General features: G+C 41.5%; 1 protein-coding gene across 1 annotated transcript in view; it reads left to right on the forward strand.

Moving 5' to 3' along the window:
- dgkg (diacylglycerol kinase, gamma) overlaps positions 1-16,882 on the forward strand; it is a 165,132-nt gene that overhangs the window by 18,039 nt on the left and 130,211 nt on the right. The window contains exon 2 of the mRNA XM_029711460.1: positions 15,154-15,597. Coding sequence (XP_029567320.1) covers positions 15,522-15,597 — 76 coding nt within the window. The 5' untranslated portion in view covers positions 15,154-15,521. The remainder of the gene's footprint in view (positions 1-15,153; positions 15,598-16,882) is intronic.

Here is a 16,882-nt window from a genome sequence, read left to right on the forward strand (position 1 = left end):
GCCCAGTGGGATGTCAGCAGTTTCATGTGTGTAATGTATAACTTCAAATTAAACCAAATCGTTTGCACAACTACTGGTTTCAATTTAATTGTCAGCCAACTTACAAGCAAATACTTAATGAAATTATTGTTACAAAACAACTGGCAATGTTGCTAGCCAACTAGCCTGCTAACGATAGCCCTACCAGCCAGCTAACTTTAAAACTGAATGAGTCAGCCAGTTGCTATTAATAGCTAGCTTACAGCTACATTAAAATAAAATAAAGTTTTGGAAATACATAACGCCATCTAACCAGTTATCAAAGAATGTTAGCTATATGCAGTTATCTTAGCCAGAAAGCTAGCCAGCCAGCTAAAGTTAGCTATTTAGCCAACTAGCTATTAGCCTAGCCACCCTAGCAAACCACCACGGTTACTGAAACATAACCGCATATTTGAAGCAAAGACAGAGAGCAGAGACTTATAGATTGATGGTTGGGGCCCATCCAATGAGTGCAGGCTGAGTTAGCTACCAAAGCGAAGGGGAGTAGGGTGCTTCACCTGGCCAAAATCCAAAATAGCTAGATTCCAGATGTCAGTCAGCTAGAGAGCTACTAAGCCAAGGTGGAAAAAGTTACAAAACGTCTGTAGCCTACTTCACAGAGAACATGCCGAAAAGTTGACAAAACAAAAAGGAGAACAGACGAAGTACTACACAAAGAGGTAGCAGGTATGATTTTCTCTTATTTTTGAACCCACAGCAAAAAAGCACTAATGGGTTCCCACTAAATAACACAGCCACAAATGTGAATAGTATTAGGTGTGGCTAACGTAAGCCAGCTTGAGCTAGCTACCGAGCTAGCATATGAACTCGGTAGCACAATGTAGATCGTCCTCATAATGTTGAGAAATAGTGCATTGTGGGTAGTTTAGAAGTTATCTGGAAATAAGTGAATAAATATGTAATAACTCTAAACAACTATGTTTGCCCTTATAGGTAACCAGATTGTGACTATAACTAAGTTACTAAGTTTTTGACCACACTGTGTTGTTACATTAGTAAGTAAAAACAAATGCTTCCTACCCTTTAAGTATATGTTTTCAAAATGCCTAGTGCTTCCAGCTCATTGCAAAGTGGTTTGTGACGCGCTGAAGCCTGCCTACCGTTGCCTATATACACTTGAATGGCGAATGGGAAGCGCTCTTCAATTACTAGTTGAGAAATAAAAATAGTAGCTCTTTTTAAAGGTTTTTTAACACGGGATTGCATTTAGAATTGTTATGCAATTATTGGTCTTATAAAAGCACGTTTCACTCCAGCAGCAATGAAGAAGCTGTTGGAGAAGCTGTAGCAGCAGCTCTCGTACTGTCTGAGATTTTCTGCTCATATGCTCTGTATCTGTATGCTGTGCTTGTTTGATAAAGATAACGACTAACGAAAATAGACACGCGGCAATTTAATTCCACAAAATTATGCAAATGAACCTCAAAATTCCACTAAATTGTGCAAATTAACCTATGGACCGATGAACATGACTGGTGAAATGTATTTACATCGACTGGTATTTACATCAATGAATAGGCAAAAAAAATTATAAAAATTCTCACAGACAGTTGACGGGCAGCAGTTTTATTTAGCGGCTTTTCTTTCTTTTTTATGCTCCAGCCCTTCAGGCGAGATAAACGGCTCACTCCAGTGCAAGTTGTGCATTTATGTTATGTTATGTTTTTTTTATCGACCAAAAGCCGACTATTACCAGGGAACAGGTAGAGCATGTTGAGTGGAGATAGAGAAAACCTTGACCCATCTGTGTAGTAGTGGAAGTGCTCTGCAGAGCTGGGAGACAAAAAAAGACAAGAGGCTGAGTATGAACACAAAGTCGTCGATATCCACTCTCCTTTGCTCTCTCTTTTCTTCACAAAATCAACAGTCTGAATGGTTGAACAACTCACTGCAGTCCATTAGAACACTAAACAGAGAAAGGAAGTCTGGCAAAATAATAGTTAGATTGACTCTCTGTCTGTCTGTGTGAGCTTTTTTCTCATTTAATTTTGGCAAGTTTCTGATTCATAAATAAAAGGCTTGCACGTTGCTCATTCCATGACTCTTCTTCCTGTGGAACAACTCAAAAATAGAAGCCTTACTCATACCACTCACAGGTTATGTTTTATCATTGTCCTGCAGACTGGGGGAGGTGTGTATGCAAGGATTCCCCCATTCCTATTCTGTATAATTGAGCTGATAAAGAATGCTCTGCCTTCCCACATACTCTGATGACAGTGAAGGCACCATGTTGTGCATTTCGAATATACACATGCATCATATTAAATCCAGAATTTTTTGGGGAACTCCAATTAACGACATCTCCTTTTCTTGTGAAATTACTGAAATATAGAAGCTTTACACCACTCATAGACCTTGTTTTGTCAGAAAGAAGATTAGAGTGCAGGATTCCACGTTTAACATTTTGTATACCGTGCATTCGGAAAGTATTCAGACCCCTTGACTTTTTTCACATTTTGTTACGTTACAGCCTTATTCTAAAATGGATTAAATATTTTTCCCCCACATCAATCTACACATAATATTTAAGTATTCAGATCCTTTGCTATGAGACTCGAAATTGAGCTCAGGTGCATCCTGTTTCAGTTGATCATCCTTGAGATGTTTATACAACTTGATCGGAGTCCACCTGTGGTAAATTCAATTGATTGGACATGATTTGGAAAGGCACACACCTGTCTATATAAGGTCCCACAGTGCATGTCAGAGCAAAAACCAAGCCACGAGGTCGAAGGAACTGTACGTAGAGCTCTGAGACAGGATCTGGGGAAGGGTACCAAAAAATGTTTGTAGCATTGAAGGTCCCCAAGAACACAGTGACTTCCATCATTTTTAAATGGAAGAAGTTTGGAACCACCAAAACACTATGACAGAGCTCCAGAGTTCCTCTGTGGAGTTGGGAGAACCTTCCATAAGGACAACCATCTCTGTAGCACTTCACCAATCAGGCCTTTATGGTAGAGTGGCCAGACGGAAGCAACTCCTCAGTAAAACGTACATGACAGCCCTCTTGGAGTTTGCCAAAAGGCACCTAAAGGACTCTCAGAGCATGAGAAACAATATTCTTTGGTCTGATGAAACAAAAATTTTACTCTTTGGCCTGAATGCCAAACGTCACGTCTGGAGGAAACCTGGCACCATCCCTACGGTGAAGCATGGTGGTGGCAGAATCATGCTGTGGGGAGGTTTTTCAGCGGCAGAGAATGGGAGACTAGTCAGTATCGAGGGAAAGATGAATAGAGCGAAGTACAGAGAGATCCATTGATGAAAACTTGCTCCAGCAGGACAACGACCCTAAGCCAAGACAACGCAGGAGTGGCTTCAGGACAAGTCTCTGAATGTCATTGAGTGGCCCAGCCAGAGCCCGGACTTGAACCTGATTGAACATCTCTGTAGAGACCTGGAAATAGCTGTGGATGCAACGCTCCCCATCTAACGTGACAGATCTTGAGAGGATCTATAGAGAGGAATGGGCGAAACTCCCCAAATACAGGTGTGCCAAGCTTGTAGCGTCATACCCAAGAAGATTCTAAGCTGTCATCGCTGCCAACGTTGCTTCAACAAAGTACTGTAAATGTGATATTTCCATTTTTTTCTTTAACTAGCAAAAATGTGTATAAACTGGTTTTTGCTTTGTCATTATGGGGTATTGATTGACGTAACAAAATGTGAAAAAAGTAAAGGGGTCTGAATACTTTCCGAATGCACTGTAATTAAGTTAATTCAGTATACTCTGTCCTTCCAACCCACTATCACAGATAATCATTAAATAAACACAAATTACTTGTTTGAAATTTGAGACAGGCATACAATGTTTTTGGGTCCACCACATAATTTTCTTCATAAAGCATTCGAGCCCAATTCACGATTTTCTTGTTGTGTCGAACATTAGCTAGGTTAGGGGTTAAGGTTAGAATTAGGGGTTATGGTTAGGTATGAGTGTTAGGGGTAGAGGTTAGGGTTAGCTAACATGCTAGCTAAGTAGTTAAAAACTAGTAAGTAGTTGCAAAGTTGATAATTAGCTAAAATGCTAAATTTGTCTATCATGTGATTCAAAACACACAACATTTTGGCTGCTAGACTTTCGCGTATACACCTACCCATCCTCCCCAACCAACCTCCCTCCTATTGTTTCTGCCTTAATAACTTACTGCCTTCATCTGTGATTGAAATGCACTGTATAAAATTTTTTTTATCATGAATTTAGCAAAAGTAATTTTTTTCTATTTCACAATAATTTGTGATAGTGGATTGGTCCTTCCACATGGTGTGTGGACGTCACATGGTTGTGAAGTATTCACATGCCCATGCACACATACTCCACACTAAGACAGAAACTGATCCATAAGGTGCCACTCTGCTGCTGAACCTCCCCCTACCTCCCCCTCCTCCTATTGTGCATCTCCTTGTTGTGTGCACACTTACTGTATGATGTCAGAGTTGCTAGGCAACCTTGTGAGCAAGCCAGAATCCCTCTCTGCACAGAGGTGAGGCCCTATCCTATTGATTGGCAAGTGCTTCTGTCTCCCTCTCAGCCCCTCCACTTCCCCTACCCTACCCTTTCTCCTTCCCCCGGATGTACGCACACACACACACACACACACACACACACACACACACACACACACACACACACACACACACACACACACACACACACACACACACACACACACACACAGACAGACAACCAGCTCCACTCCTCTCTTTGTCCTCCTCCTCCACTGTAGGTCTCCAATCTCCAAGCATGCATGCTCTACGTCTCTACTTCTGCAGCCTCATTATCACAGTATAGTAGTTGTAGTGCTCTGCAGTGCTGAGAGATGGGAGGCCGAGTATGAACTTAGAGGTGGTAATATCCACTCTCTTTTCCTTCCCACATCAACAGTCTGAGTGGCTGAATGACTCACTGCAGCTCATTAAGGACAGCCCTCCTTTTGTGCTGAAATGTTTTTTGAACACCCTCCCCTCATAGAATTAACTAAAAATAATGTTTACGACCACACATAACAATAACTGTAGCGACCCTGTGTTTATAAACGTGGTATCAACTTTGCCACTTCAGCATGCTTTTGTGGCACAGTCGATGTCACGCAGGGCTACGGGACAGAAGGTTGAGGGTTTGCCGACAACCACGGACAAACACCCTCTCCCTGCCTGTTTCATTAGGCTTACACTATGACCAACGCCGGCAGCAGACAATGATCAGCTAGTGGAAAATCTGATTTCAAAATGTTGATGGCATATTTATAATTATATAAAATACATGCAACAAATGTTCCACCAACAGGTTTTTGTGAGAATGCAATAAACAAAGCACACTGACTTTATGCACACCAATATCATGGTTTGCATTTTCAACACCACAATAAATAGACTAGTTCAATCTGGACAAACAGAAAATAGATCCCTCCTTACCGTGTCGGCCTACCCAGTATTGAAGGCCTGGCTTGACAATCTCTGAATGTCATTCATATTTTGGGTGTTTTGTAACAGATGTCTCTTTCCATTCATCAAATGCCCGCTGCACAGTTTAGATTGATTAGTTGATTTTATTTGTCAGTTAAAAAAAATGCATAAATACAAAGAGTAAAAAAAACAACAAGTGACCGGGATTGCACAATAAAGTCAGGGACTTATTTCCATCGGGGTCCCTATTTTTTTTTTTTACATCAGTAAATGCAATTACATAGATACAGACACATTCCAGAGATACAGACACATTACAGAGATACAGACAAAAAAAGTGATAATGTTCACACATTAGCCAGCTTTTGACATTCTTTTTAAAAGTGGTTATGGTTGGTATGGTTTTGAGTTGCTTTGTTCCACTCAACCACACTGGTATATTTAAAACAGTGAATATTAGAGTCTCTGGCTCTGGTATTATGCTGGTGTACATCTCTAACAAATGAAAAATAGTTGGATAAGTACCTGGGGTCTGTGGACCAGACCAAGTTGAATCAATTGGGGAGCCTAATAAATACAACAACAAAAAATACAACAAAAAGTTGAATTAATACTACTTTTTTCCTACAGATAGACAGCTCGAACTCCAGATGAGTATGAGAGGGGAGTTTACAATTCTTGTTTTGGCTGGTCTGTAGCTTATTCTTTAGATGTTTAGGGCTGCTGGTGAACCATGATGTACAGACATAATCAAAGTGAAACTGGACTAGCGCACTTGCCAGAGTCTTTAGCTTGTCTATATGTTTCCGTCCAATTGGTGACAAATTTCCATGCGAATATTCTAAAATCTGCATAAAAACAATACGCGCATTTTCCAATCAGAGTTGTTTCCATCAAATTAACTCGTGGATAAAACTCTGTGAGTAAATATGTAGTGCACATAAAAATAACTTTATCGCATAAATTCCCAGGTACCAAATAAAAAATACAAGTTAAATGGGTTTCCATTGCATTTTAATCTCTAGGCCTGCTGATGGTTTTGTCACAAAAAATGTTGCAGCGAATGGTACAGCGAATGTGCCCACTCTGGTATTACACACGTGTTCCAGCCAACAGCTCTCAGATACAATGCACGTATAGCCTACTACATGATGAGATAATTATGGACAAAAGTGTTTTTTTGTGCGTATGTTTTGTCAAACGGCAGCCAAGCATCGATCATCATGTCACCAGAATAAGACCCTCAATATTTATTGAAAGGGGCATCAAGCTCATCACCGTGCACTTTCACCACCCTGTGAAGTTCATAATCATTTGTTTAATCTAGCCTAATATATTGCACGCTTTCCCATGATGTTGTGACCTTTTTATCCGACATGTACTTTACTCAGATAAAAAGGTTGGATGGAAACCAGGTTACTGTCAGGCCATGTTGAGGATGCTGGAATTATATTTTGGACGAACGTGCGCATGCTTACAGGAGACTTTTGAAGTAGCCTAATCAGATTAAAACGTTCTGACTGGTTGTGATTATGCCACATATAGAATGTAACACATTTTAAAAGTTAAATGACAAATATTTTGGCTATATTTAAGCATTAGGTCCTAGGTGTGTGAGGAAAAGCTGCTTGGATTGGAGAGGAGCCAGAGCGTACCCTAAGATTTCCTGAAAAACTGGGCCTGCCAGATTATTATAGGACGACTTGGGAGAATGATGATACGCAACTGACAGAGCATCTCAGTATCAGAAGTAAAAAATACAGTCAGACTGGCCTGGTACTGTACCTTTCTAGACCTATAAACTGTCGAGACTACTGATCCATAAGGTGCCACTCTGCTGCTGAACCTCCCCCTACCTCCCCCTCCTCCTATTGTGCTTGTTGTGTGCACACTTACTGTATGACGTCAGAGTTGCTAGGCAACCTTGTGAGCAAACAGAATCCCTCTGCACAGAGGGGAAGTCCCATCCCGTAGGAAAGTGCCTCTGTCTCCCCCTCGGCCCCTCCCCTCATTTCACCTACCCTCTCTCCTTCCCCCGGATTCATGCACAAACACACACACACACACACACACACACACACACACACACACACACACACACACACACACACACACACACACACACACACACACACACACACACACACACACACACACACACACACACACACAGACAACCAGCTCCACTCCTCTCTCTGTCCTCCACCTCCACTGTACATCTCCAATCTCCAAGCATGCATGCTCTACGTCTGAACTTGCCTTGCTGCAGCCTCATTATCACAGTGTAGTAGTGGTAGTGCTCTGAGAGATGGGATGCTTAGTATAAACTTAGAGGTGGTAATATCCACTCTCCTTTCCTCTCTCTTTTCTTCGCAAAATCAACAGTCTAAATGGCTGAACAACTTACTGCAGTCCATTAGAACACTAAATAGAGAGAGGAGGTCTGGCAAAAGGATGGTTAGATTGATTCTCTCTGTCTGTGTCTGTGTGGGATTTTTTCTCATTGGATTTTGGCAAGTTTCTGACTCAGAAATAATAAGGGTGGCACGTTGCTCATTGCATGATTCATTCAATCATCAGGGGGGACCACAAGACCTGACTCTTCTTCCTGTGGAACAACTCAAAAATAGAAGCCTTACTCATACCACTCACAGGTTATGTTTTATCATTGTCCTGCAGACTGGGGGAGGTGTGTATCAAAAGGATTCCCCCATTCCTATTCTGTATAATTGAGCTCATAGTATGCTCTGCCTTCCCACATACTCTGATGACGTGCAGTGAAGGCATCATGTTTTGCATTTCGCATATACACATGCATCATATTCATTCTCTGATTTTTCGGGGAACTCCAAGCAACAAGATCTCATTTTCTTGTGAAATGACACACACACACACACACACACACACACACACACACACACACACACACACACACACACACACACACACACACACACACACACACACACACACACAGACAACCAGCTCCACTCCTCTCTCTGTCCTCCAATATCCAAGCATGCATGCTCTGCTGCTGCCCCATTATCACATGCCACCCTTGCACGTTGTTTGGACGAGGAAAGTTATCAGGTACGACAGGACTCTCATTTTGGAACAACACCTTTTTCTCCCTGTCTGCCTGTGACTGGCTGTGAGACAGAGGAGAGAAAGGACAGGCTGTTAGGCTACACATGGAGAATGTTTGTTTGGTCTATTTTAGTATATTTACAAAGTACATGACCACAGGCTGACCAGTTTGGAATACTTTTCTGTTTTTAGACTTCCTTCCAGGCTTTATTATCCAATAATTGGGATTCATACTTTCTTTCTTTCTTTCTTTTTCTTTCTTTTTTTTGCCTTCCACGTACATTCTCAAACCCATAGCACCTTTATTCAACTCATCTGTTTACAGAAACAGTATGGCCGTGTCTGGGAAAATGCCAAGAAATGTCACTGCCTGAATGTGACACTGTGGTGCTTCACAGTTTTTACATCCATTCACCCTTGAGATAGGCCTACACAAACTAACATTTTCATTAGTCTAAGTGTATTCAATTCAATTCATCTAGATTTAGCCAGGATAGTCCACTCAGCAATTTGTAAAGTAATGGCATAACCAGGTGTCGACCTGAGCAAAAGTCATACTTATAGAACTTGAGCAATGGATATTAACTGATTCATCGAGTCATTTGTTAAGAACTGAAAGGCAGGAAAACTGAGACGTGACCTCGCTAGCTCCAAATATGAAGAATTCCATATATTCCGCTAGCTTGGTACTCTCAAAGGAATACGGTAATATTCTATTTTTTGGGACTCTAAGTTGGAAGTAAACTGTTCCTGTGGGGAAACATATTCATATTTATTGCTGTTATGGGAGAGTAACAGAAATAACACCAGCCATGATTAATGGACAAACTGAAAAATGATGTTATGAAACTCTGGATCACACTAACGATCAAAATGAACAGGAAAGAATATATTGTACCTCAGGTTTGATAAAGCTGTGCCAGGCTAGCTTGACAGATGTAACCTGGCCCAGTGCTGTCACAGTACTGCCCAAATCAAACACCAACTGGGCACTTTAATTATATCGGGACACTAACACCCACCTGGCTCCCAGCCAGGCTCCCTCAAATAGTAAGAAAATATTGGATGAGCACACACACAAGCTGAGACAATCTGCTCTCAAATGACTTTCCAGGAACTGGATGATTTGACAGGAACATGGACAAATACAGACCATACTCATAGAGATCAGACCATCTGTGTTTGGTTGTATTGAGAATAGGTACTGAAAATAGGCCTAGATGCTGCCCCATAGTCTATGTACAGACAAAGGTCTCTCTATGTTTTCTAATGCCATAAGAGTAGTGGATCCTCCATATTGTCTGACCACCTCTTCAGTAAAGTAGGAGAGAATGGGGTATGCTGAGCCATTTTTTACATTCAGCATCACTACTTTAAGGGAAATATAATATTCTTTCTAACAAAGATATGTACATGCACTGAGTGTACAAAACATTAAGAACACCTGCTCTTTCCATGACATATACTGACCAGGTGAATCCAGGTGAAAGCTTTGATCCCGTTTGATGTCACCTGTTAAATCCACTTCAATCAATGTGGATGAAGGGGAGGAGACAGGTTAAAGAAGGATTTTTAAGCCTTGAGACATTGGATTGTGTATCTGTGTGCCATTCAGAGGGTGAATGGACAAGACAAAATATTTAAGTGCCTTTGAACGGGGTATGGTAGTAGTTGCCAGGCGCACCGGTTTGAGTGTGTCAAGAACTTCCAATGCTACTGGGTATTTCACGCTCAACAGTTTCCCATGTGTATCAAGAATGTTCCACCACCCAAAGGACATCCAGCCAACTTGGCACAACTGTTGGAAGCATTGGAGCCAACATGGGTAAGCATCACTGTGGAATGCTTTCAACACCTTGTAGAGTCCATCCATGCCCTGACGAATAGAGGCTGTTCTGAGGGCAAAAGAGGGTGCAATATTTTGTACACTCAGTGTATATTTCAGGATGTTGTGTATTCTTGGAATTCATGCAAACACCACCGTTTTGAAAACAGCTTTTCCCCAAAAAAGTGGTCTCTTGGCATAGGGACAGGGTAAGTTGAGCCGCCTTGGGGTAAGTTGGTGGTGGTGTCCTGTGACAGTGGGTGATGGTGCTGGTAGGTCAAGGTTTAATTCATGGGGATGTGGTATAATGCATATCTTAAATGTATGCCTACATTTAGATATAGATCTCTGTTCAATATCAAAAACCCTTCCATTTCTTAACCAGTTGCCAGGGACAGGGATGTTGTTTCAATGTGCATTTGAGGCTACTAAGCCCATGAAACTGGTCCACGAGATTCTTAATATAATTAGCAGGCTCAGACTCCATGTCATCAGATGAGACCTTGTGTGCTTCTGCTACTGTATCATTGCCTCTCTTTCACACAGGTACATGTTTGTTTTCTTTTTTGTTAATGTACTCTACCTCTTCAGTGTCATTCAGTCTATTTTTTCATCCTTGCTGCTGCTCCAATGGACTTCTTCCCTTCTCTCACTTCCTTGTCTGCTCGCTCAAGAACCTCAAGGGGGCTAGACCCCTGCTTGTTTTACGTTTGTGTACACAGGGAATGATGATATCTGCTCTATAACAATAAAAATGCACTATCTTGAGTTCATATGCATGACACATTGCAAAAATATTGTGCATTAAACTGGCAACATGTTATAATCATTTGTATGGGGTATGTTGGCCATAGATTTAGAACCTCAAATGCTGTATAAAACAATCTTAAAACGTTCAACTTTGGTTTAGATACAAGCATCATGAAACCTATAACACAATACATTAATTTGACTTTGAAAATCTAATCTGGACTCAGGGGTAGATATAACATAGGAAAATAAAATCCGGGGAAACTCAATATAGTCTGATATGTAACGTTTTATGGTATGTATTAATTTGTGTATCTCCATCATCCATTTTGTATGAATGACAATTTGTTGTGGCTGATGTTAATTAGGTGGATAGTTGACGGATGCTAATGTTAGCTAGGTGGCTAAGATTAGCTTGGCTAGGGGTTAGGGTTAAGAATTAGGTTAAAGGGTTAAGATTATGGTTAGGGGAAGGGTTAGCTAATATGCTAAGTAGTTGCAAAATAACCAAACAGTAGTAATTAGTTGCAAAGTTTCTAAAATGCTAAACTTGGGTTGCTAGTTGCTCGCTTTATACGCCTACCCATACACCCCGACAAACCACCCTCCTTTTGTTTTTGTGAAGTAACTTTCTGTCTTGTGTAGCCATACCAAATGTAACATATCATGGTAATTTGCGTGTCCTGGATTTTCATTTACTATGTTACATCTAGTCCATGAGACCAGGTTGGAAAGTCCTTTTTTTCAATCTAACTTGCTTACCACTTTTTCCATGTGGTTTCTTCCTTCATCTACTCCATGAAATGATGACCTCTTCCTAATTATTTGTCACATAACTCATTTTGTGTCTGGTTTCCTAGAAACAACCCACTGGGCACAGACGTCAATTCAATGTCTTTTCCACATTGGTTCAACATAATTTCATTGAAATGAAGTGGAAACAATGATGATTGAACTAGTGTGTGCCCAGTGGGAAGGGCAGGCTCCACTAAACCTTTGGCTCAACTTACCCCACTCTCCCCTATAGTATACTATAAGTGCCACCCAGGGCTTGCCAAATTTACATTTTTCCCCACCATATTTAGAGACACTGTATTCTCTCTCTCACACTAGAATGTCAAAGAAAATTGTATTTGTCACATTCTTCGTAAACAACAGCTGTAGACTGACAGTAAAATGCTTACTTACGGGCCTTCCCAACAATGCAGAGATAAAGAAAATAGAGAAATAATATAAAAGTAATAACATGTAAAAATAAAAGTAATAATAAATACACAATGTGTATTGATAACTAGGCTATACTGGTAGCTATATACATGGTTATCAGTACCGAGTTGATGTGCAGGGGTATGAGGCAATTGATGTAAATACTGTATACATATAACAAGCAATAAAGTGACTAGGCAACAGGACAGATATTAAACAGTAGCAGCAGCGTATGTGATAAGTTAAAAAAATTATACGTTTGTGCAAAAAGGGTCATGGCTGATAGTTAAATAGTTAACCAAATAGCTACTCGGACTAACTATTTAGCAGTCTTATTGCTTGGTTCATCGGTATCACTTGCCATGCGGTAGCAGAGAGAACAGTCTATGACTTGGGTGGCTGGAGTCTTTGAAAATTTGTAGGGCCTTCCTCTGGCACCACCTGGTATAAACTTCCTGGATGGCAGGGAGCTCAGTCTCAGTGATGTACTAGGCCGTACGCACTACCCTCTGTAGCGCCTTGTGGTCGGATGCCAAGCAGTTGTGGTCTGCCTATATCAAACTAGATCTCTCTCCCTCCTCTCTGGGCCTTTTAAATCAGCCTATGCTTTACAATACCTAGAAGTAATTAAATTTTTACTATTCTGATTCTCTCAGAATTTACACTGTATTCTCTCTCATTATTGTTCTGTAAGTCTACACTAGAGGTCTACCTAACTAGTGTATTAAATCTCTCTTGTAATTTCCCTCTCCTCTTTCTGCCAATCAAGTCATCCCATGCCACAGTACTGTGAAATATTGTAGTTTTACCTAGAAGTCATTTAATCTTTACAACTTCTAGGAAGAGAAGGCATCAGAAAAGCTCTCATAGAATTGGATCAGTTGCAAATCACAGTGTGTGTCTATTCAGTATTCTTGCACATGTTGCATGCACGTGTGTATATGTGTATGCGAATGTGAATGTGTGTGTGTGTCTGCGTTTGTGTGTGTGTGAGTGTGTGAGAGTTTGTGTTAGTACATATGTGGTTGGCGAGATTCAACTTTGATCTCTCCACACCAACCCCAGGAGTCCAATCTACACCTCTGTGATGAGCTCCCATGGCTAACATCATCACCTAACTCTCACTGAGGGTAGGGCAGCTATCATCACACAACCTTGGCCTCAGTTATAGGTCCTCTCCCAGATCCTTCTCCTGTGTTGCTGTTTCTCCTTCTGTTGCATTTACACCAAGTGTCAAACTCATTCCACGGTGGGCTGAGTGCCTGTGGGTTTTCTTTCCCCTCTTGATTGATACATTTGATTGATAAATTAAGGTCACAAATTGGTAAGGAGCTCCCCTCACCTGGTTGTCTAGGTCTTAATTGGTTAGCCAGGAACTCCCCTCACCTGGTTGTCTAGGTCTCAATTGGTTAGCCAGGAACTCCCCTCACCTGGTTGTCTAGGTCTTAATTGATTAGTTAGGAACTCCCCTCACCTGCTTGTCTAGGTCTTAATTGATTAGTTAGGAACTCCCCTCACCTGGTTGTCTAGGTCTTAATTGATTAGTTAGGAACTCCCCTCACCTGCTTGTCTAGGTCTTAATTGATTAGTTAGGAACTCCCCTCACCTGGTTGTCTAGGTCTTAATTGATTAGTTAGGAACTCCCCTCACCTGGTTGTATAGGTATCAATTGATTAGTTAGGAACTCCCCTCACCTGGTTGTCTAGGTCTTAATTGATTAGTTAGGAACTCCCCTCACCTGGTTGTCTAGGTCTTAATTGATTAGTTAGGAACTCCCCTCACCTGGTTGTCTAGGTCTTAATTGGTTAGTTAGGAACTCCCCTCACCTGCTTGTCTAGGTATCAATTGATTAGTTAGGAACTCCCCTCACCTGGTTGTCTAGGTCTCAATTGATTAGTTAGGAACTCCCCTCACCTGGTTGTCTAGGTCTCAATTGACTAGTTAGGAACTCCCCTCACCTGGTTGTCTAGGTCTCAATTGATTAGTTAGGAACTCCCCTCACCTGGTTGTCTAGGTCTTAATTGATTAGTTAGGAACTCCCCTCACCTGCTTGTCTAGGTATCAATTGATTAATTAGGAACTCCCCTCACCTGGTTGTCTAGGTCTCAATTGATTAGTTAGGAACTCCCCTCACCTGGTTGTCTAGGTCTCAATTGACTAGTTAGGAACTCCCCTCACCTGGTTGTCTAGGTCTTAATTGATTAATTAGGAACGCCCTCACCTGGTTGTCTAGGTCTTAATTGATTAGTTAGGAACTCCCCTCACCTGGTTGTCTAGGTCTTTATTGATTAGTTAGGAACTCCCCTCACCTGGTTGTCGAGGTCTTAATTAAAAGGAAAATCCAAAAACCCGCAGACACTCGGCCCTCTGTGGTATGAGTTTTAAACCCCTGATTTACACCTTACAGATGTTTGATGCTTGAATCTTTCTCCCCACCCTCGTCCCTGTCCATGAACGGGTAACTTTTGTGTGAGTGTGTGTGTGCGCAAACATGTGAACAATTGGGTGTGTGCATGTGTGTCTATGAACTGGTAAACTGCTGTGCATTTTCCACCTGGCTGCATCCCTGTGAGGATGTACACCCAGAGAGATGTATTGATTTCTCCTCCACAGAGCAGAGCTGGCTCCATTTAGGAGCGCCACTTTTAACTCTACGTACTGTATGTGGTTTTTGTGCTGTGGCAGGACGGGATAAACAACAGGGGTATAACCTTTCTGTTTGTATTCTATGTATGCACTCTGTGTTCTTAAATGGTGAAAGATGGTTTGATAAAAGCTAAGCTGCACATTCTCTCATTCTCTCTCCCCCCCATCTCCCTCCCCTATCTATCTAGGTCATTGGTGCAGTAGACCTGCTAAGGGACCCTGTGTGGATTGACTGTGGGCTGTGGACATATCACTTCCTACCAGAGATGAGGGGAACAGCTTGAGTCTGACGTCAGAGAGCGGGAAAGACCTAGAGACCTGTCTCTAGCTGGACCTCCATATCACATACTACCGTCCTTATTCCCCTTCCCCCACACCACCATCACTGGCATCTGTTTCTACCACCACCTCCACTCACTGGGAAGGATTTGGGATGACAGTTAACCTCCTCAGCTCTATCTCACTCCTCCTCACCACCCAGGGATAACCAGCACTAGAACCTCTGTACCCTGAGAGGCACACTACCACCCTCCCTCACCTCCCCCCAGCTGGCATCATGATGGGAGATGGAGTTGGGAACTGGGAGTGTCTGAGTCCGTCTGAGTTTGGTCAGCTGCAGCAATACAGCGAGTGTGAGTACTAGCAATACCTGTTATATCCATAGGTAAATTGAGCTAAAATTAACCTGCCAATACCTTTTGTCAGACCTGGGTCAAATACGGCACATTCAAACACTGATCTTGATTTAATTTTTGCTGCACAATAGAATAAATGGAATAGTCCCAAATGTGCAAACTAAATCAAGCTCATGCATTTGACCCAGGTCGGATACCTGTGATACCCTTAGGTAGTCAGCATGAGAGTCAATTGCCAGGTTGTGCAAGGAGTAGGGATGGAAATTTGAAATTTCCCTATTCTAATAATATTCAGATTTTTTGGGGGGGGATATCCGGATAGTCAAAATACATGTGTTTAAAAAAGAAAAGTTTATACTGGGATAGTTGCATGCTGCTGAGGCTGCATGACTCGGGGGAGAGTGGCTTGCTGCTGTTGCAGTGGGGCTGGGGAGGGGGAGGGGGAGGCAGAGGTTTAGGCTATTTCGTTGCACTCCCCGTTCTTGTCTACAGCAAATCCATTCAGACTAAACATCAGCCTACCTGTCAGTTGCTCGTGGTAGCCTACTCTTTCTCATTTTCTTTTTCTTTTTTTACCTTTATTTAAATGAACAAGTCAGTTAAGAACAAATTCTTATTTTCAATGATGGCCTTGGAACTTCCTACCCATAATTTGCCTAGGTGGTATAATAGGCTGTTTTTCTTTGTGCTTGAATTTAAGTGATTCATGCAGACTAGTATTTTTCCCCTCCCAATTGACTATTTCTAGCATTACACTATTTTGCTTGTTTTTTCCTCTATTGAAGTGACTCATCTGTATCAGTAGCCTTCCCACCACAGACATTTGCTAGTCAAAAGAGAACCCATCACTAGTCTGGCTTTCCCTGTAATAGATTAGGTTTCATTTTTCACTTCCTTACAACCTATTAAGACAATACAAAGCCACACAACAACTAAATAGATTGTGGTGTCTGAGAAACCTAGTTTTCTATCTGAGGATTCCTATATGCATAGACCTACTGTACCTAAGAACACAATGCGTCCATTCCCTGGACATATGCAGTACATCTGTTGTCTAGGTATATACTCAAGTGTTGAGTGAGCTTGTCATTGAAACAGAAATTGATTAAACACAAAATCTAACAAATAAACGGTTATGTGTTAGATTACATCACCTCTAGTAAGGACAAATTGCTATTGCATATCTTTCCCTTGTTCAGCTGTGACAGCCACAGCTAACAATACTACTCCTGGCTCTTTCTTTTTCATTCTCTCTATCCAGAAACACTTGTTTGTTTTGGTT

This window comes from Salmo trutta, chromosome 24 (genome assembly GCF_901001165.1).
Source record: "Salmo trutta chromosome 24, fSalTru1.1, whole genome shotgun sequence".
In the NCBI taxonomy this organism is placed as follows: Eukaryota; Metazoa; Chordata; class Actinopteri; order Salmoniformes; family Salmonidae; genus Salmo; species Salmo trutta.